At 39.0% G+C, this 22,679-nt stretch overlaps 1 protein-coding gene across 6 annotated transcripts in view; it reads left to right on the top strand.

The window, feature by feature from the left end:
- The window catches only part of cacna1bb (calcium channel, voltage-dependent, N type, alpha 1B subunit, b), a 178,020-nt gene that overhangs the window by 57,876 nt on the left and 97,465 nt on the right, over positions 1-22,679 (top strand). For all 6 annotated transcript variants that reach the window (XM_084382536.1, XM_084382535.1, XM_084382537.1 and 3 more), the window contains 3 exons: positions 9,351-9,442; positions 9,755-9,907; positions 14,141-14,328. In XM_084382536.1, the coding sequence (XP_084238662.1) occupies positions 9,781-9,907; positions 14,141-14,328 (315 nt within the window). In that variant the 5' untranslated portion in view covers positions 9,351-9,442; positions 9,755-9,780. The remainder of the gene's footprint in view (positions 1-9,350; positions 9,443-9,754; positions 9,908-14,140; positions 14,329-22,679) is intronic.

The raw sequence follows: 22,679 nt of genomic DNA, 5'->3' as shown, positions 1-22,679 counted from the left end.
TGATGCATATAAAAGATGCTTTGTTTAAATGACAGCTTTTCAATAGGAATGCACCTTTGATGGTGCCAGGCTAGCAGTTTCCCCTGCTCCACGTGTTTGTGCTAAGCTGCTAAGCACATCTTAGACTTTATATTGATAATAATTTTTTTCTATAAGTGACAAAAACGTATGTCCTATAATGTCCAAGTGTTGCATTTTTTTTTTTTTTTTTAATGTAAGACATAAGTAGGCAATGCCAACCATTATGTCAGCTAGCTAGAAAAGAACATTGAAAGATGGATGATCAGGAGTGGGAAGTTAACCTAATGTAAGGTTGTAATCTAATGTTTTCAAGCTACTGTAGGTGTCCTAAATACCATTTTTGTTATGGTGCATGCATAAGCTCATACATGTGAGGGTGCATGAATCTGTGGTTAATTTAAAGGTCCTGGTTTGGGGGTTGAAAAATATGATGTGCCCTACCTAATTCTGCCTGAGTGCTCTGTACTAAAACCTCTCTAATTTTCTTCTGATTCACTTTATTAGCATAAAAGTTGGCAGAAGTAAGTGTTTTGCTATGGTTGATAGAGATTTGGAGCTGCAGCTGCATCATTCCTCGGGGATATTCATTCTAAAATTGTAATTTTTTAGAAAAATCTTTCATTTATGCTGTGTGCCAACTTAATTTACTCAGACCCAGTGACATATATACTTATACTGACACATCTGAACAAATATTTCAAGTGTTCCCTTTACTATGATACCTTGATTATTCAAATAGACCTTGTAGTTGTAGAGATACACTGTTAATTATGTAATTTATTAATTTAAATATGTAATTTATTACATTTTTTAAGTAACTTTCCGATTACAAAAGCAAAGCCAGGAACAATATCTGAATAGTTTTTGCATGTTTTTTTCACTTATGTTGGATGTAAATGAAATAAGAAGTAGTCAGACCTGAGCTGATCGAGTGTAATCAGGAAAATCAGAGCCCATGCCTGAGGATTTGAGCTAGATTCTTTTTTCAGACCCCTGCCTTTGACTTGTTTATGAGACTAATAAGGTAGAAGCCTCCATGTGTGTATGTGTGTGTGTGCACTTATACGCGTGCATGCAGTGTTAATTTAGAAGCACAGCACTACAACAGCAGCCATATTTGACGGCAAGTAGCTCTGGCAGCCACGATGAGTCCATGAGTACCCCCTTCTGTCCTCATGTGCATTGTGGGAAATGCTTGCTCTCCTGACTCTGTCACAGCTGTCCACTCACATCGTATAACATCAAGGCGATACAACCCACCACCATTCACACACATGCACACACACCCACACATACTCTCCTCACAAACAGGATGCGACATACTGAAGCCCGTCTCATGATTGGTTGGCTCGTTTTCTATTAGATCAGATGGTAGAAATGAGGTCTAATTGGCAAGAAATGGCCTGAGTCTAATGATTAGGTCTATTTTCCGCAGTATGTCGTATGTGTGTGTGTGTCTGCCTGCATCCATGCATTCTTATGTAAATGAAATAGCAGTGTCAGAGATAATTTTTAATTTTTTTTTAAGAATGCAATTTTAGCTACGACGTCCAAATTCTGAGAATAAAACAGACTGAGAAGAAGGTCACAAAGTAGACTGACTCTAGATTCTAGGTTTGTGAAATGCTGATACAGTCGTCTGATCTTTGTCATTTGATATCACTATGTTCATATATTTTGTAATATGCTACATTTTCTGATACCTACAGTACTACTCAAAATTAGTAAGGGATATTGAAATATTTTAGTGTTTCACTTGATTGTTATCCTGTGACATATCTGAACTTTTATTTTGTGTTGTGTTGGTCCCCAAAAATAATGCGACACATTTCATTTGACTTTTATTGCATATCCATGCACACACATATATGCACCCAATTCCCAACATCCCTAACTAATTTTGAGTAGTGTCATTTCAGACTCAGCTTGTATTGAAAATGACAAGATGTGAACGCCTGTTTTTGGCTTATCTTGTAAATTAAATACCAGTACATCAGCAACATCAGCTCACTTCATCACATTGTGGTATAAATGCTGTAATTTGAATATTACTATTAAATGGTCCTGCTCATTGCTTTGCCCACTTAATCAGCTATGGCCTAAATGACATTAAATGGATATACTGTTTACCATGGTATAGATTGTGTTGCAAAATAATCTATTGACAACTATTGCAGATCACCGACCTGTAATTCACAGCAAATTTCTTTGAAATCTCTCCAGCTGTATTCAGATGTCCCAAGTAAGAGGAAGTCTGACGTGGTTGTGGGGCTTGATAATAATATCTGGCTTCTATCAGAATCATTAGGAATCATCCCCCTGGGGGAATCTGGTCTGTAGTTTTCAAGAACAGACAGAGCAGCCAATAGAAAGCGCCATCCTTGAGTCTGAGGTATACAGCAGCAGATCACTACAACCCAGTCTCCACAATAAATCTGGGCAATAGGCAGTATATTTCTGCAAACCATGGATGTTGAAACTCCACGCTTCTTTACATTGTATTGTAAAAACGGTCTTTAGGTAGACTGATATTTTCTGTCTTTTCCAGAACAGTGCACTGCAAACAGTACACTATTGGAAGTGTGTTGCCCTAATGTGCTGCTTACAGCCTACACCGGTGAAAATGTGTTCTATAACTTTACGGGTGGGTGCTGACATCTAAAATTGTTTCTTTTCTTAGTTAAAAATCCTTCTCTAGTGGCTCTCCCTCCCACCAATATGTATTACCAGTTCAGTTTTTCCCCTAACAATGAGTAATGCCTCAGGTGTGTTTTGTGTGGAAAAATATGAGGTGATGAAAGCTTTAAAAGCCATACATTCATGTGACACATGCTAGTGATAAGGCAGAGATGATTGAGTCTGTCCTGAACAAAGCAGGAAAACTTCAAAAGAAATTGGCACCAACTGTTAGGTTCAGGGATCATTCTCACGCCTCATTCTGAGCTGAATTGGCAGACAAGCAGGTAGACATACTTAAGACAAAAGATACACCTCGGCAAGCATTGAATAAAAATATTTACTAGTTGACTCTGTTCAAATGTGAGGCAGACAAGCATATAGAGAGAACGTCACTGAAGCAGACAGACAGTTCGTGACCAGCTGGTAGTGTTGAGAGACACAGGCAGGCAGCTATTCAGTCAGGTTTTCAGGTTTGCACCATGTTCTCTTGTCTGTCCTCTGGGAGGCCCCGTCTCCTCTTAACGGCATGTGTGAAAAACTCAATCACAGCCCCCGGCCTCCAGCTGGGCAGGGTCACTGTAATTAAACTACATGACACAGCCTCATGAGAAGACTGCGTTTCTCCATTTTCCTCTCTTTTTCTCAGCTTTATCCTCAGTTCAACTCATTTTGGCTGTTTTGTCCTTCTTCTTTCACATTCTTTAAAGGTGTTTTGTCATTTTTACACTTTTACACAAACAATATATAGCACGCTAACAGTGGAGGTTAATTTTTGATGTAAATGGTAACAGATTTCAAGTTAACCTGTTAAAAATGTAGTAAGTGATGTAACTATTTGAATTACTTCATCAAAGTGATTACTTTTTGATTACTTTTCTAACAATTCCACAACATTGAGCCTACTGAATGGGTACCAAGAAAAATACAGATAAAGTTAAAGTAGTCTTGAACACAGATAAATAATGTGGTGGAGAAGGAGGTACATCATTTTATGACAGTTACATTAACTTACCTGTAGATCAGACCTCAGGTTTGACAGCATTTTCACCACTGGTAAACAAGCTTTCCACTGTACAGTGATGTTTGAGCTGTTCTCAGATTTCATAAGCAAAATTTATAGTTGAATTTCCAGCACTGAAAGACACTTGTCTGACAAAATGGCCAGCTGACTGGTCAGCAGTTCACAGGCATGGCAGACTCAGGTTGCCAACAGAGCAATTTGGATTGATATGATTGGCAGACAAACGGTGATGCGAATTCATACAAGACAACCAGTCAAAAACTAAGCTCAACATTTGAGTGCATACTGCTCAATAAATGGGGCCCTTGATGGTGTTGCACTCAAATTTATCCCAACAGCTTCGCTGACCCAAGCTGTGTGTAAAATATGGAGAAAAGATAGCAAGAGAAGGGTTAGGGTTATATGCTGATGGATTGTAAGCTACTTACTAAAGAATATAATCAGATGTAGCCCCTTTGTAGTCTCCAACATTTTGTGCAGTAACTGTAATTTAATTGCATGTTTTTTTCTCAGTAATTAAGCAAGCTTACAATTACATTCATTTTGTAATTTAATTATACTGTATAACACCGTTGCATCCATTCGATCGATTATCCGTAACCGCTTATCCTTTGCAGGACCGCGAGGGGGCTGGAGCCGATCCCAGCATTGGGCGTGGTCCACCCTTGACAAGTCACCAGTTACATGTAATTAGTTAATTCCCAACAATTAGTGAGTTTTAGAGGTAATGGTAGTTATCTTTGTCTTTTATTTTGTTAAGCTTTCGACAGAGCCACAGTAGATGTTTTTGTTCCTACTCCAAGGCTTTATGCCATGCCAAGCTACAGTAATTGGCTGCTGACAGTAGCTTTACATATATTAACATACAGGCATGAGAGTTGTATGATTCTTCTTATCAACCTCTTGGCAAGAAAGCGAATAATCATTATTATTATAATTTCAAACTGTGCTTTCAAAGCTGAGTTAATCATTTTTAAAGCTCCAAAACAAGCTGCCAAACAAACAGCCGTCTTTGCCTTCAAAAGTTGTTATGGCTAACCTGTTAGCAAACAGTTGCCTATTTATACTGTTTTTCTACCCAATGATGAATGTAATTCCAATATTCTCTCTCCTTTTAGCTCTGAATTGGTCTCTACCATCTCAGAATTAATATCTTACTCTTGTTAAATCTGTCTGTCTCGTGTTTGGTACTGGACAGTGGAGATCAAACCAAACCAAAATTAATTGTAAACCAAAACAATGAATTGAGTTGAATGAGATGAAAAAGTTCAATTGCTTTTGAACGAGTGGAGCATGGTTTCTCACCTTTTTCCTGGTGAGCATGTCACTCATTGGACACCTCACACTTCTGTTAATGTGTAAGAAAGCCTGTCTATTGAACCATGAGGAAGAAGGTGTACATTATTTACATTAATAGGCAACTTCATGAAAGAGAGTGAAGGATGTGTTCCTTCGCACAGATTTTGATGGGCACCATGAATCACTCCTTTCATTCTGTCTTGTTTTTCCATTGTGTTTTCAAGGTTAAATTAGTCGAGGTTCTATTTATACTGCAGCAATAAAGGCTGAATCACTGAATCTTGGTTTATTTTTGATGGACCACACAGGAAATAGGGACTTTATTGCATATGTGTGAATTTGTACTCCTATGTGGAGATAATGTGTGTGTTTCTTTGTAAACATAATATCTTTTTTTGTATTTGTTTGTTTTTGCTGAAGATGAGCAAAAATCTACCTGTTCGATCCCGCTTTAAAGGTTGTACCTGTGGGTGACAATACGGAGAAAAGTGGCATTTGGCTCTGAATGTGTGTGTGTTTGCAAGTGACAGACGATAGCATCACCCTCCATATTTCCTGTGCCAGTGTCTGGCGCCCACATGGATATATTGTGGTGATGATAAAGGGATATTAAAACTCATAGCTTCTTCTTCAGTCTGCTCCCTGCCCGACTGTCTGTCTACACAGTCATCAAATCATTCCTTCCACAGGCAAATGTACACACCCATAGACATAAGTATGCAGACACACATACATGTGTGCACTTATAAGAACAAAGTGAATTATTGATTGTAGGGGATATAATAACAGCACAGAGGGATTATTCTTGCCTCTCTGTTGTTCATTAACGTCATTCCCAGAATACTAACAATTTTTAATCTGACTAAAATGTCTAAGTATAATAGTACAATGTAAAAAGTGAAGAGCTCCAAGCCTGAGCAGTAGGATTATCCTTCAATGTATTTTAATTGTAGGCTCATGAAAAAAGACTAATGCCCATCAGAACGTAGTTTACAGTAAACTGCTAATTCTGCAAGATTTAGGTTTATATAAGCAGTTATAAAAGCTACACATTGTTGTTTAGTAGGGCTTCGGTGGCATAGGTAGTTGCCAGTTTCTCTGTGTTTTGATGGGTTACAAGCATGTGTGAAGAACTTATATCAGCTTTGAATGAGTCAACTACATGAAATTTCTCAAAGAGCAATTCCTGAGGGGGACATCAAAAGTAGTGCTTTAACTCTGCTAATGAAAACTCTGCCAAGTAAGGATGGCTTTATTGCTACATTTGCTACTGAAAAACACCAGCTAATGTTACTGTGGCCCGCTGGAAAAACATCAGCTAATCACTAGCTAACAAAAGAGTGAGCTGTAATTTAGTGCAGAGAAAATCAAGACTGGCAACGGGAGTTGTATTCCTCCTGTCCCCCCTAGGATTTACACCTATAATTACAAGGCTGTCAGGTGGTGAGAAAATGAGAATGTTGCATTATTGCTGGGGTATTGTGTGAATACATAAGTCACACAGTTCCTATACTGTAGTGTCAGTATAGCAGCAGTGGTCTATGTTGATGTCGTGTCAGTCACTGAATGGCCCACTGTGAGAAATATTGAAATGAAATGTTTGAGAAGCATGTCGAAGACCAAGAGAGAAACTAGGCATGAAAGCTTTAGCACCATGGAGTGACAGCAAGAAACGTGTGTATTTTAGGCAAAGGCACAAGAGCCCCCAAATCGTGGATTTTTAGATTAATAGACGTTGATTGTGTTTATCGTCCTGGTATCCAATGTTAGAAATGTCGCCAAACGTCATAAATTGCTTCAATGTTGTTTCTTTACCTACATTTTATTATCTTTATTCCCTGGCTCAGACACAGAGAAACACAGGTCCTAATAGGGAACACTGCTCCACCTGGGCATCGCCTATGATGTGTGATTGGCAGTTATAAGTTTAATTAGTGTTGACAGTACATCTGAAAGGTTTTTCAACTTGAAACTTCTCTCGAGCATATACTGTGGAAAATAAAAAGGAGATTTGTTTTGAGCATGGATTTTAACTAGAACTGGAAACAGAACAAACTGTTAGCTGTACACAGAGAGCTTGCAGGGCCTGCTTTGTCTTTTTCGGGGCTGTTGAGTCGATCTGTTCAATGCTGTTCTCCATCTGGGCTTCCACAATAGAAATCATAAAAATCGATGGGGATAAGGGTCACCCAAATGCTTAACTTACAGAGGAAATAAGATACTGACTGCTGAAAAAGACAAAAGTTATGCCCTTCAAATCAGGGCAGAGGTTGTAGAGTATATCTAAGCAGAATGTGGAGGAGCCCTTGTACAATGGATAGATGTGAATGTTTTGTAGTCCTCATCAGTGTGTCATCTTTAAGTCAGCTCTGATCACTCATTTGTGGTTCCCCCCTCACTGCCTATTTTTAAGTCTATACTGTATTTCCTACGTGGAGCTGAAAACTATAAAACAGTACAATACATAAAATCCATACTTTGTATGCAGAAAGTAATGAGCATTATAAAGAGCAGCATTTAGAATTCCATCACTGTCTGAGAATTTGATCAACTGCAATGCCTGTGCATGAAATATGTATAAAACAATATATTCCATATTGCAAAACAGGCCCTTTCATCCCAGCTGACTGATTTCACCCGTAATGATGATTCCCATAAAGCTCAGATGTGCTTTATCAGTTACCATGCCAACTAGTAACCAGGGAGCGATAAGCGACCTTTCTTGTTTTCTACTTTTTCCTCTGTGTGTGTGTGCATGTGTGTGTGTGTGCATGCACTGTATCTCTTTCTGTCAGTCATGAGTGTACCCTCTACATAAAAGGTATTGTACCCTTGAGGTTTGTCTACCTGCTATGGGGCTCTTTGCAGTACTTAACTGTGAGGTATAAAAATCACACCCATTTTGTATATAATATCGTTTACACTCAAACGTGTTTAAAAATGCATCACGAATACAGTTTCCAATAGAAAAGGCAAAGGCGGAGGTTTGTTTCAGAAACGGTATGGACACATGGGTGTAGTGGAAGAACATGTCAAGAAGTCAGGTAAATCAGAGCTAATTGTTTGGTTAAATTTGCAAATAATAATAATTTGCTTGCTGTAGACTGCCATCAAAGGTGTTCAAAACTGGACATTATATAGAAATGTATGTACGTATTAATTGTTGTAACATCAATATAAAGACATATCGGGTGTGTCAAAATGTTGGTAAAAATATTTTAGCTTCCTTAAAAGCTGATAGACATATCCTACACACACCTATGAAGCAGGGCAGTGTGTAAGAATTTATCTTAGTTTCCAGATCATTCCCGGTCATGTTCACTCTCTACCTCTTTTCAGTAATTCTTATTTTTATATTCCTCCTCCACTCTTTCTTCTTGACCTCTCTCTCTCTCTCTCTCTCTCTCTCTCCTTAGCCTCGAGCGTGTGTTTTATTTTTTTCTGTGTGTTTCAGTGGAGCACTTAAGTCTCCCCCTCTGTGTACAGCCTGTAATGAGGGCTGCCAGCTGTGACTCAATGGCCAGTGCACACACACACAAACATGCACACACACTTGCATTCACCACAGTATGTCGCTCCTCCACTTGTAGGTAAAAGCAGATATAAACGGCACATGACGTAATCAGACACACACATGGTCAACCTATAGGCTGTGTGTGTGTGTGTGTGTGTGTGTGTGTGTGTGTGTGTGTGTGTGTGTGTGTGTGTGTGTGTGTGTGATGTACTGTATGCATGCATATACTAAAGCTTAAATTCTTTTCACTGTTTACTGTGTTTGTGAGTAAAATATATTTGGGTTTGGATAGAAATGTGAGTCACATGGGGCTTCAAGTAATTGATTAGTTGATTGATAGAAAAGTAATCAGCATTGATGTTGGTCGGTGTAAAAGTAAATATCTTTTGGCAGCCAAAACAAGCAGTTTGGAGAAGTTTTGTGATGGACATTTTTCACAGCTTTCTGACATTTTATAGACTTGAGGATTAATCACTAAATTTAGAAGATAATGAAGAGATTAAGCAATAATTAAAATGAAAGCTGTAGTGCTGAAATAATTAGTCATTACTCAGTCAACATTTTTCATCAGTGATGGAGTGTTTTAATTTATAAAGCAAACAAACCTTTCTGGCTCGAGCTTCTAAAATGTGAAGATTCACAGCTTTTATAATAGTTTTCTGACAGTTTTTAGACAAAAAAAATTGTTGAATAAAATCAAAAAATGGACAATGCAATATTTGCTTTATAGTTTCAACCTTAAGTTATTGGTAAGATTGCTACAGTGAAATATTTTGCCACCGTGCTGATTGGATGTTTGTCTGTGTGTATATACAGAATCCTGGCCAAAGTGGGTTCGGACTTTGACCTGCGAACACTGCGAGCGGTGAGAGTGCTGAGACCCCTGAAACTCGTCTCAGGAATCCCCAGTAAGTGGCTACTGCACCTTATGAAGATATAATGATTTTAAGAGTGGAATTCTACTGCAGACAAAGTTGAGTTATTGTGCAGTTTGTTCCTCTGCTGTGATTTGAGCATTGAGATTAAAGGGCAGGACTGCATCGTGTCATATTACCATCTCTCTCTTTTTGTTCTTTGCTTTGATATTTTGGTATTTTCTTTATCATGAAATATTCTTATTTTTGCTTTTTGTTTGTTGCAGTTGTTGGAGTTGTTGTTTGTTTATATTGCTGCCAACACTCTGAGCTGTCTGCTCTTCCCCATCTTTCTCTGTCTCTCAGGTCTCCAGGTGGTGTTGAAGTCCATAATGAAAGCCATGGTTCCTCTGCTTCAAATCGGCCTGCTGCTTTTCTTCGCCATTGTCATGTTTGCCATCATCGGGGTGGAGTTCTACATGGGCAAATTCCACACCACCTGCTTCAAGATAGGCACTGGTGAGAGCGACAGCTTGGCTGTGGCGTGTGCTTGTGCGACAACACTGATTGTCAGCTGAGTTGATGCCAGGAAAAGTTTTTCCCTTTCCGCTCTATTGCTGTCTTTGCTATAGATGACAACATATATTGAATTGCATATGTATGCAGACTCACATAAATGATTCATAAGTTGTGCATGTACTTGTGGCTTATGAGTATCCGCACATCCACAGCGCTGGCAGCAGTGTGCCTATATCAACGTATCAACGTATCAAATAAGTGCACAGCAGAATCTTTGACAGTCATTTTTCATATTTCGATTCTGATGAATGGTATTTTCACAGTCTTCAGGTTTTGATTGATAGCTTCTGCTGTAACTCAATAGGGATGCGTATGTACTCAGCCTCCTGATCAAATGCTACCTCAGATGGCGTTAATGAGATTGCAATTCACTAGTTCCACTTTTCTCCAGCAACAGAAGTGCGTGCTAGTGAGAATATTTCAAATCTTGAAATGTGGCTTTTCTAAAAATGTGTATGTATATATGTCCTTTAGTCAGCTGAACAGCAGGCCAAATAAACAGATGTAGATGTCCTGTAAATAAGAGGAAAGCACACATTTAAACACATATGGAGATTCAGATGTCCAAATAATAATCAATATCTTCATTAGTTTAAATGGGTGTCTCTTGTTCCAGTCTTTACTATTTCAGACATTCCCTTAAGGAAATTAATCTGAAACTTTATTCTCCATATTTGCTGAATTATATGCTTGATTTTATTTACAACAACACACAAAGATACATTTTATCCTATCCTATCAAACTACAGAGCCATGACAGTTTAAAGAGCAGTGTAGGCCTGCTCGAAGTTTCTGTCAGCTGTCTTGGTGATTATCGAAAAGAGATTAAAACATCAAGTCTCAAGAGTCTGCTAATTGATTTTCGTTTCAAAAGGTATGCAAAGCCACCAATTTATAACTTTACACTGATTGCACACACAGTGACATTCAATGCAAGTCCATCACACTTCAAACATGTCACACAACTCATCTTCAGTACACTATGCTTTATACACCACATGAGGGTGGCATTAAGGCTGATAGCTGAATCTGTTTGATGAACGAAGCACGGTGCACTGGAGAAAAGATGCGTGGTGCGTTGTAAGTCCGTTTTGATACACCAAAATCCCTGGTGTGGTTCTTTAATGTGTGAAAATAAGAAGCAGGGAGAAAATGAGAAAGATAAGCCTCCTCCCCTGTGTGTGAGTTAGCACAGCAGCAAAACACATTTTGAATAAATCACAGCCAGGTTACAATTATAGTGTTATTATTATACTACAGCATTATAGTAATTATAGAAAACAGTCGGACTGGCTTGGCTGAAATTACCCATTGTGTAATGCAGTGATAAAAAATTATGAGAAGGCTTTATTTCCCCACTGCTGGTGTCAGATAGAGTGTGAAGGCGTGACTTGAGGGTTATTGGCTGGGCCAGCTGTAAAATATGTGTGTCCGTCTATCTGTGTGTGTGTGTGTGTGTGTGTGTGTGTGTGTGTGTGTGTGTGTGTGTGTGTGTGTGTGTGTGTGTGTATGCGCGCATGTGTGTGTGTGTGCGCGCCCACATGTTTCAACCCAGTCAGGGTGCTTGTAGCGGTGTGAGCAGTTGTGACAGGCTGCTAATGTACAGTATGTGTGTTATTGAGTTATTTTAGTCACAGAGACACAGCAGGGTTCGATGAAGCTAAGCAGCACTGGTAACAACTTTCTCCATGAAGGTTGCTGTATGTTGTTTTTCTTTTGTGTGTGTGCACATGAGTCATTGGGGACAATGCTGGATGAAGCATAAGGACCTTGTTTGTCTGAGTTTATTTGCAGGTTTGTGTTTCAACATGTGTTTGTGGTCATTGTGTGTCCCTTCACTTGAGCACGAGCTTATTCAAGACCTTGGCTTTTTTGTCATTTGCATGGTTAAAAATGTTGATTCTTCTCTTTAATTCTCTCTGTTCGACTTTGCCTACAGATAAACATATTATGTTGAGCCATTAGTTTAGTTTCACATAGGACAAACAGAGGGATTAAAATGGATAATTTCCCTTGTGACTTTAATTAGATTATAAACAACTCCACAAAATCACAAAAATAGTTGAGGATCTTGTATAGTCTTCTGAAGATTTAGATTAACACCGAGTATTTAAACTACTTTCAACTTACCAACATCCAATTCCCAGTTGCAATGCTCATTGCATTGAAATTCTGTACTGATACTCATGGTTCACTAAAATATTTAGTATCTAGTTTAGAGGATTCTGTTCAGATGCACATGAAATATGTAGGCCCCCCAACAGCATGACATTGAAAAGCCTACATAATTATGAAAAATGTCCTTGATCCTGACTTTAAGCAAGAAAACATTTTGTTTTGTTTTTTGATCAGATTAGTTACATTAGATCATAAATTAAATTTAACATAAATACAAGTAAGTAGGCACAATAAGAAGTAAAAACAGAAGCAACAACATCATAATTTTCATTTTGAATTCTAATTAGGAACAACACCTAGTAGAAAAAAGCTGAGACCTGAGATGATCCCATATCGTCCATGGACACTGAGTCCGGCTGACACAGCACCTGTCAGTAGGAAGGAAAGGACATATTTTACTGGAGTGACACCAGAGAGATGTTGGCTGTGCAATCTGGCTCTGCAAATCATCGTTAAAACTTGGCGTAACTTGTGATCGTGGCACTATCCCTCATGAAACGCAGGGTGCACAAGGCATCTGTTATACTCAGCACATTTATTCTTTATTCTGATCCCCATCTGCTGACATGTGTGCCAGCAGCGCATCCTTTAAACAAACTCTCCACGTACATGGGTACTAACTCTACAGCTCACTGTCGCTTCATAATCCCTGAAAACTTGAGCACATAGATGGAACACATCTCTCTAAATTAGGCAGCATTCACACTAAGCTGACTAAACCTGAAACACATCTTTTATAAACTCACAGCAGAGCACATCCTAATCAACTTTCATTCTGATAAAACTTTAGATTTTGTTGTGGCACATAAATCATATCCTGTTTGAGGCTTTCGGCATTTATTAGTGTGTTTATTGTATCCTTTAGAACTTCCATTAGGAAAGAGGCATTGTGGGATTTCAAGAAAGATGTGTAAAAACTTACTTTAGACTTCAAACACTACTGTTTCTATTGCAATTTAAATGCAGATACATCTTGATTTACATCACTACCTGAAGTGTACATTCTCTTCAATTCAGCATATCTGACATCGAGAATGGATTCATGCACATTAAAAAACCAATAAGCATCACTGAAGTCATGGTCTGACTCAGACCCTTCCAGCTAGTGTGGTCTACAGTGTGCTATAGATGCAGCTGCAGATGTGGTGCACCAGTATATTAGACAAAATGAAATATGGTGTAATACGGTGTCCTCAATTCTCCCAGTCACTGCGATATTGTACAACTTCTTGTCTCTTGGGGTCCTTGTAGTGATGCAAAGGTAAATTTACTTGATCAGTCATGATTTACAGCACTGTTAGCACTTTCTAAAGGAACTTTTGAATTGGTATCGCCTATCAACAAACTTTCCCCTTTCCAAGAACAAAGTAAATCAAATAAGAACCCCAAAAAACGTCTATGTTTCATTGAGTAACTGTTGGGGGGGGGAAACTTCCAGATGTTATGAGTGGAGAAGAAGGGCAGTGATACTGGCTGCTGGTTAGGTTCTTCAGCACATCAGTGGCGCTCTGTTGGAGCATGGCGGCAAAAGTGAGCCACGCCACAGTGCAAAGCTCTAAATTCAGCCATTGATCTTTCGCTGACCTTCACCTGTGGTCACAAGCTTTGTGTAATGACTGACAGAATAAGGCTGCAGCCTCACTCTCCATGATAAGGTTAGGAGGTCAATAGTCTGCACTGAGTGGAACCAGTTGAAGTAGGGAGGGCACTTGAGAGGAATGTCTGGGTGTGTTTCCCTTTGAAATGACTGATGAGTAATTGTTAGGAGATCATGGGACACACTAGAGTAACACGAGGCAGCTGGAGTAAGTAGCAGGGGAAAGGGACATTTTGGCTACTCTCCTGACCCACATAAAACCTGTTAGCATTTGGGGGCCCCGTTGTCATTCCATCATTCAGCCACTTAAGAAATCACCAAATTTACAAGTTCATCTGAAATCATAAAAAAATCATATGAAACTCTTTACCTTTCTCTATTTATCTGTCTTTCATCAGATGAGAGAACAGAAGAGTGGCCTTGTGGTATGGAGCCACCGGCCAGGACGTGTCCCAATGGGACAGAGTGCAGAGAGTACTGGACTGGACCCAACTTTGGTATCACCAACTTTGACAACATCCTGTTTGCAGTGCTTACTGTGTTCCAGTGCATCACCATGGAGGGCTGGGTGGACATCCTCTACAACGTGAGTCAATCTGTACTAAAGTACTAAAGATTCATGTAGTTTCTTTCTGCTGCTTTCCTCTCATGTTCTTAATCTCAATCTCATCTCTTCTCTGCAATGTTTCACTCCTTAGTGGCAAAGATAAAGGATTAATGTGTGTGTTGGTTTAACAGAGCATGGTTCAGCGTATCATACTGTAATAATTACCATCCAGACTGATGTGGTTATTGATGGTCCGTAGAAGATGGTTTCTTTATGATTATTGTGACCCTTTGCAACATTGTCTCGTACCACCTCCAGGTCAAATTTTCCTGTGGGCCAGTACGTTGGTCAATGACAAGTTGTATTGGAAAATAAGGACTGGATTTCCATTATTAGTTGATGATATTCATGCTTCTCTGAGGATGAACCATGCAGTAACCTTCACATATACACCACAAATGTAAAAATATATTGGTCAGAGCACCATGAATCAGAATCATAGAACTTTCAAGTTCCTCCTTTTCCACCTTTTTTTTTATTGCACACCTCATGAGTATGCGTATCGTCATTCATTGTCCCCAAAAGATGGTTCTCTGTAATTATGGTGACACTTTGAATCTTTTAATGGAAAATTCAGTGGAAAATTTGACCTGGCAGTGGAACAAGACAAAGATCAAAGTGCCTACCATAATTATAAGGAATCATCTTCTGAGGACAATGTATAACCATATGAATTTTCATAAGGTGTCCAATAGAAAAAAGGTGGGGCCAGAGGTCAGTAGGTCCTTACCATAGGGTTCATCCTCAGAGAAACATGAATATCAACAACCTATTTCATGAAAATCCAGTCAGTATTTTTCAAGACGCCTTGTCACAGACCAAAGTGTTGGTCCAGTTGAAAATGCCTGTGAGATACTACTGTAGACACTTTGGTCAGGGACAAGGTGTCTTGAAAAAATACTGACTGGATTTTCGTGAAATTAGATACTGATATTCCTGCTTCTCAGAGGATTAACCCTACAGCAATGTTTTTGGAGACCTTTGCCATCCTCAGGAAAACATACAAAACTTACACACCAGATATATAAAAATCTAGAGGTCAGAGCACTATGAAATGATCCGAGAACATTGATGTTCCTCAGATGATGAAGCTTTTTTCTAGTGGGCACCTCATGAGTTTTTCTACTCCTGCCATTCTCAAAATGCCAAACTATCTTCTTTTCTAATGATCAATCATGTTAATTTTAATGACCCCATGGACTTTCTTATAGCTTCATCCCCAGAACATGCTAAACAATGTTCACCAAACCGCTGGAGCTTAAGGTTGGACTAACAGATCTTGTTGTTTATACCAGTCATCACAATCTTTGGGTATAATGAACATTTCAGCCTCTATGAACCACTAAGGGTGTTTTAAACTCTTATAAAACCATGAATAATTCATTCAGACAAGCATTTTGTTGAGCATACAACTCTTTTTTCACCACTTGTGCTTAACATTCATATAGAGACACACATAAACACTTGGGAGCTGCCAACCACAAAAGTGTGACCACTGAGCAGCTTCCCTGGAGCATTTGGAAGATTGGTTTATTGCTGAAGGGCACCTTGAAGGTAGTTGGTCATGAAGTGGAAAGCGTTATTCATTCATTTTACCCTCTCTGATTTTCCATACCGGTTCATAGATTTAAACATGACACCCTCCACTCATAAACCTGCAAAACTAAGACTGTCTCATCTTTAATAACTTTTGTGTATGTGTGTGTGTAAATGCCAGAGTGCTGAAGCAGAAATGGTGAACAGGTAAACTTAGGCCCACTTCAGGGTGTCAATGTGCCACTTTGGGTTCTGCATGGACGGTAAGATAGCAGCAGTGGCCCAGAGGACACAGTGTACCTGTCCAGTGTTAGTCCCCATGTACAGATGTATGTGAAGAATATGAGTGAGTAAGTTTATTTTAAATAAAAACGTAGCATATTAGTGTGTCAGCACACCTTACAAAATAAAGAAAGAAGACCATTAAAGTAAGGGAAGATAATAAAAATATAAAATAAAAATACACATTCAAACAACAAACAACAGCTTATGTATGTTATAGGAAAGGAAAAATAAGAATGAGCATACAAATCTCATGGTGTGAAAAAATGGAAGAAAAGGAATACAAATCTGGCTATAATCTGCATAAAAATGGAAGTTGCCAATTAGGAGTATGTACAGTGAGAAAAGCTTTGGAAAAAGAGGACGACCGAAGTTCATGTAACAATCCATAGCTGGACACAAAGCAGAGATGTTATGGCCATGTGGCTTGTGTCTTACACAGCTGGGTCACTGGGACAATCCCCTCCAGCTGTATACGTTTTTAGTATTTTTTCTCTTTTTCTCTAACCCAAACAGTTTTGTTATCTTAATACCAGCACCTCTTGTTATCAAAAGCATGATAGTGCCTTTCAAAAACACATAATCCCAAAACACAAAAAGAAAAACAGGAATCCCTAAAGGATGAGGGACGTCCAGCCAAGCAGAACTAAAACATGAAAAAGTGTCTGGGCCAGTCCCACAATACTGTCTGACTCAGAGCGTCATCTGTCTTTTTTTACCAAAAGATGTATGCAAAATGAAACATAAGCCTCACATATTGGTCAAGAAGTAGATAACTATCTCACCTTGAGATAGTTTCAATAAGAAGAGGAGAACATAGAAGCACTTAGTACTTCAAATCAAAGCACCATATAAAATTGAAATGTCAACAATATTAACTTCTAGAAAAACTGACCTCATTGCATCATGGCTCCACCATCAGTGATGTAAAGGACCCTCCTATCATCAGACATGAATGTGAGGTTATGGACAACACACCTGAGGAGAGGCCTATTAAAAAGATGTTTACATTTTGCATGTGCTTTACTTGACTAGTGAGGTCCCCAAATCTTTTTTTTTCATGTTAGATACATTTTTCATTTTTTCAAAACAGGTCACTGTATAATATTGATCACAGTTGGCACCGCCACTTAGCTACCTGCTTTCTTCCATTTTGAATTTCCTGCAGTCATAGCGAAATTCTCTACACTCAGTGTGAAATATGATCATATGGTCTTGATTCATTACAATTTACTTGGAAAATATTTAAATTGTTGCATTATTTGCTGATGTTCTTCTACTATAGCTCTTCCTCTATTTTCCTTGTTTAATTTATCCAGTTCACTTTCCTCCCTCTATGTTTGTCTTCTTCTTTAATTCCCTAAACACCTCTCTATTCCCTCTCCCGCCTTCATTCCTTTTCCCGCTGCTTCATCTCTTCCTTTCCCAAGAGATAGCAGCTAACTGGCACTAGATTGTGAGCCACTTACTGTACATAGTTATCTTTCCTCATTTTTCGTCTTCTTGCTCCGTCTTCCTTCTCCTTTCACTCCAAACATCTCCTGTAGCTTTTTCTAGCTCATTATCCCAACTGCTGCAGACAAATGCTGCTGTGATCCGAGAATGCCTTTTCTCTCAGTCTGTAGTTTTTCTTTGTATTTCAATCTTTTTCTTTTCGTTCCGCTCAGTCATTCCTTTTGATCTGGCAGTTATTTTTAATCCAGTGTTTTTGTGTTTTTTATTGCCATATTTCTTCCTGCCCACCTGTACTGGTAAAATTCACCATTCAGTCCTCTCTCTTTGCCTTCTTTTTTTTTAACGTGGGAGAGATTTAACATGGCCTTGTGGAGACCATTCACACATCCAGTAGGGGCAGATGAGGCTCATTTTGAGACTTTTTTAAATTGGTCTTAAGGTTGTACTTCAGCCACACACCAACACCGTTGAGCTTATTCAAGAGTGTTTTTGCAGTCCTCAAGGAGCTTAATTTAAGTGTAACAGCTAGCTGACACTTGCCTCACACCTATACATCCATCTGTCTGTTGAAGCCTTTGGTGATTCACTCACTGTACCAGTGGAACGTAAGCCATGGGCTTGTGTGTGTAAGTGTAAGCGCAGGTATCGATTGTAAGAACCAAGGATATGAAAAATACTTGTGACTGGCTGACAGGTGTGCATTAGTATGCTTTATAACATGGTCTGGCAGCAGAATGTCAATTACTTCTTGATAAAGGGATGGCTATGCAACTATTAAGTAGTTCCAGTGAAACTGTCTGAATTGACACCTGTAACACACGAGCTGCAAGAAGTAGTTTACACTGTCCCTCTGAGCTGTTTACCTCACTACATCAGGCTGCGGCAAATCATCTATCATTTGTTTGTGAAAATCTTGATATTGATTTGGGGACAATGACATCACTGGCTAGCTAGCTAGGGTTGTTGTTAAACATTTGTTCAAATTATATTTACTCTTTGTCAACCATAAGCGAGGTTATTTATCTCCCGCTGCTAAGTCATATATAAGGTTTGTCCTATTTACTGGAGTAGAGAACAATGTTCCCATTGCATAAGAACCTTATGGGATGCTAATGATTGTTCCAGCTATTAGTCCATGTGTCAGGGGTTTTAAGGGAAATTAAGTTGTTGTTTGTGAAAAACTTTAGATTTTAATTGATTAACACGTGAAAATAGAAAATGATGGTCTCTTTTTTTTTCTTTGCCAGCAGGACAATGCCCTTCAAGATATTATTTAGATGATGTCGAGGCCAGGGCTGCCCAACGCGGGCATTATCCCTTACTAAACAGGACAGCTAAAAAAAAAATAAAAACAGTTTAGCCATTGTTCTAAATCTTTGTGCAAGGTTTATCTAACTGGAGTTCACTAAAGCAATGGATAGCAATTTTCGTGACTATACTATGCTGTTGCTATATTTCATAGCTGTTAGCAGATATCATTAAGAACGATGTTGTTGGAACTTCTTGTCTTCCTTGTCTGTTACTTTCATAGCGAGACACATTACTTACATAACAACCACTGGCTTGAGAAGCTTTTGTGGTGTGTATCTAGCTTACTTAAAAACACCTCCAAAGTACAGGCCAGCTGGAGGCCCAAGATTTGCTCCTTATTTTTATTTTTTCAGCCCTATTTTGCTATGTAGTGTATCCTTGAGTCATTCAGATGATGATGCTGATGTCGTGTTGTTAGTCCAAAAAACAAGAAGTAATTAAGTTAGTAAGTGGTGGTTATTGTTTTTTTTTTAATAGTAGTCCTATTGAAGTGATGACATATTTTTTTGACTCATCTTTATTGACAGCGCTCTTAGACACTACCTATAATGACCTATAATTCACCATCTGAGCAGGGCCGAAATGTTCCACAAAGTTTTCCCCAAAGAATATGGCAAACTGAGGAGACACAAGGAGAAGTCATGATAACCTTATGTAGTGGAAATGAAACATGAGTGTATTTGTGTAAAAGCAGTGGAGCATGCATGTATGTCATGTATGCATTCATATCCTTGGTCTACAAATGTAGATGCACTATTGGTAAAGAAGCAGGGGGGAGGGTGAAGTCTATAACATCATGAAGCCAAAATAGCATCCAGGCCAGAGCTATTCTGTGGATTATATACTTTCCTGTAACCCAGTGTTAACCTTGTAGATTGATGACTATGTTACCTCTGCCCCGAGGGGGATCGCTCAGACCTTCCTCTCTAATGGTGCAAAAGAAAATGCAGAGTACCTCTCCCCATCCTCCCCGTCATTACCATCCTGTGCCCTCTTCTTCTTCTTTCCTCATTGCTTCCTCTCTGCTGTCCATCCCCCCACCTCCTTCATAAGTTCACCTCCCCCGGCGAGGCCACATTCCCAGGATCCTGTGGTTTCCCAGCAGATGATGTAGTGAAATGAAGAAATGCTGTGTGCCATGCTATGCTTCAGCTGGAGGGAATGTCACAATGAGGGCGCATCCAGACTGGCAAAAGCCCTCTGATAGTGTGAGCGTGTTCTTAAAGGTACCTGTGAGGAGATGAAAAACCTGTAATTCCAGTGTAAAGGCTTATCAGACAAGAAGACTTTTAATTTTTAAACCATAAAGATATAATATTTTAAAAACTTGCTCAGAGCCTTGCTAAACTCATTTATGTGCATAATGCAAACTCAGCGTAAAGGCACAGGAAAAAGGCACTTAGGCCTATTGCCATGTTCTGGCCAAGAGTAACTCTCAGATTAATTTCAATGATGCTGTTGTATTGGTATAATGATAATCAAGACACAGAGGTTTCTTTGAAAAAGGAAAAGATGATTCCGACTACCTTGGCCACGTGCCACACCGACTCTGCCCTTTATTAAATACAGAGCTGTTGTTGGCTTGATCTCTCGTTAAGGCTGATGTGTTGTGGGTTGCAGAAACAAAACAAGGAGCAAACTATTTTGTGGTACAGTATGCGCTGGATGCACAACTTTCATAAGAATCAATTGGTATCATACAAGCTACACAGTATTTTACCCGTTAAGGCATTTGCATCTGTTTGTTTGTCAGAGGTTATGTGTTGTTGAGAGACTTTGCTCACAGAAGTAGCACCTTTTTAAGAGGGAGCTGGCATTTGATGGTCATTGGTGTGTAACAGGAGTCTGAAATCTGATCTTGTGTCTTTCAGCAGTCAACATGAGTTTGTTTGTACTGTGACCACAATCTTTCTGTAAACTTAACAAAGTAGGTTTAGTTGCCCAAACCAAACCTTAACTCCAGAGGTGGCTCATCACAAAACACTCATACCATACCATCATTTACAGTAGGTTAATTTGAAAGGCATGAATAAACAACCTTTTTTGTCAATTGGGTACAAAGACTTTTCAACCAAGAAGTCGGATTACATTTTTTTGTTTCTCACACCCCCTGCAGCACTCACATTACATTGACCCTGTAATGTCATTGAAATCAATTGGGAGGTTACCTTTTGGAACAAAGTGCTTTCAATGCTGAGGAAGGCAGCAAGCCCAACCCAAGTCCTGGTACAACCCCGATTCCAAAAAAGTTGGGATGCTATGTACATGTAAAACGTAATTAAAATCAGAATGCAAGCATTTGCAGACAAATTGTGTTACAAAGTGGTGAACCTTGTCCCATCCTTGCTTGTGAACGACTGAGCCTTTTGAGGATGCCCCTTTTACACCCAATCATGATACTGCCACATGTTAATGTGTTAACCAATTACAGTCTGTTGTTGACCCTTTCCCAACTTGTTTGAAATGTGTTGCTGGCATTAAATTCAGAATAAATAATTATTTACAAGAATCAATTGAGTTGATGGGGTAAAACATTGGATAGATTGTCTTTGCACTGGTGTCAATTCAGTATATGTCAAAATAGATTAGCAAATGATCACATTCTGTTTTATGTATGTTTTAAACAGCATAATAACTTTTTTGGAATCATGTTTGTAACATTCAAGCCCTTACACTCAGTGAGAGTGTAAGGATGTCACCAAACTGAGTCAACGCTCCATCTTGATGTTTTAATCATGAACAGAGCAGAGGAAAAGGGAGGGCTTTCAAATGGAGAGAGATTTCAGCTTATGCTAATGATCATAATGTTGCCAGCTGCTACAGAACTGCGCTTTTGACATGAGCAAAGTATCCTCCACTGTCTTCCTTAGCAGCTAAACCACATGGTGGATGTTACAGATAGGAAACAATGGAGCAAGGCCAGATTATAGTGGAATACACATCCACAAGTTCAAACTACCCATGCAGGGTCAAATAATAAGCATTATCCTTCCAAATTATTCGGTCATGTGGTGGATTTCCTTCATTTTTCCTCTCTCATTACATCCACTTCATGTGTCCTATTAGACTAAAAGTGTTTCAAGGGAAAACTGGATCTTAATATGAAGACAGATCACATGTTTTCTGTATGATTTTTATTACTTTTATGGTTTTGTTTTTCGACATTTGCACACAGTAAGTGATCTGAATTGCTTCAGGGCTTTAGCAGATCATGCCGTATTGTTAATCTCTCTCCAGGGCAAAACATGGTAACCTTCATTTTCACCTCCAGATCCCATTTTAGATATTGTTGCCATGTTATCTACGTCCAGCAGCAACTAGATTAGATCTAACTTGTTAAGTCTGACATCGTTCTCTCATTGGATTCCCTCTGTACCCTATAAGCTCTTATACCCTCTTGTAAGAGGCCAGGGTACATGGTACTATAGTACAGGCCAGGTAAAATATTGGGGTGCGGATAAAAAGTTATGGAGTCAATCATGATGATTGTGGTAGGAAACAGGAATGAATGGTGGTTTACCTTGTCGAAGTTGTACTTTTTTTACCCAGTTGTCCACCCTGAACTACTTTCCATGACATTTTGCAATGACAATAACAACTTCTGACTTTTTAAACTTCTGACTCATGACAAATGCTGTTGTTTCTCTTATGAGGTCACTAAACTTGTTTTTACTGAAAGGCAAAAATCACTGTGCAGTTTCTCTTGAGAGACTTTACCAAAAATCAAAACACAAGACTTTTCCAGC

Source organism: Pagrus pagrus, assembly GCF_965226575.1.
Source record: "Pagrus pagrus genome assembly, chromosome: 19".
In the NCBI taxonomy this organism is placed as follows: domain Eukaryota; kingdom Metazoa; phylum Chordata; class Actinopteri; order Spariformes; family Sparidae; genus Pagrus; species Pagrus pagrus.
Note: the sequence above shows the minus strand (reverse complement) of the source record. Positions and strands in the feature narration are given on the sequence as shown.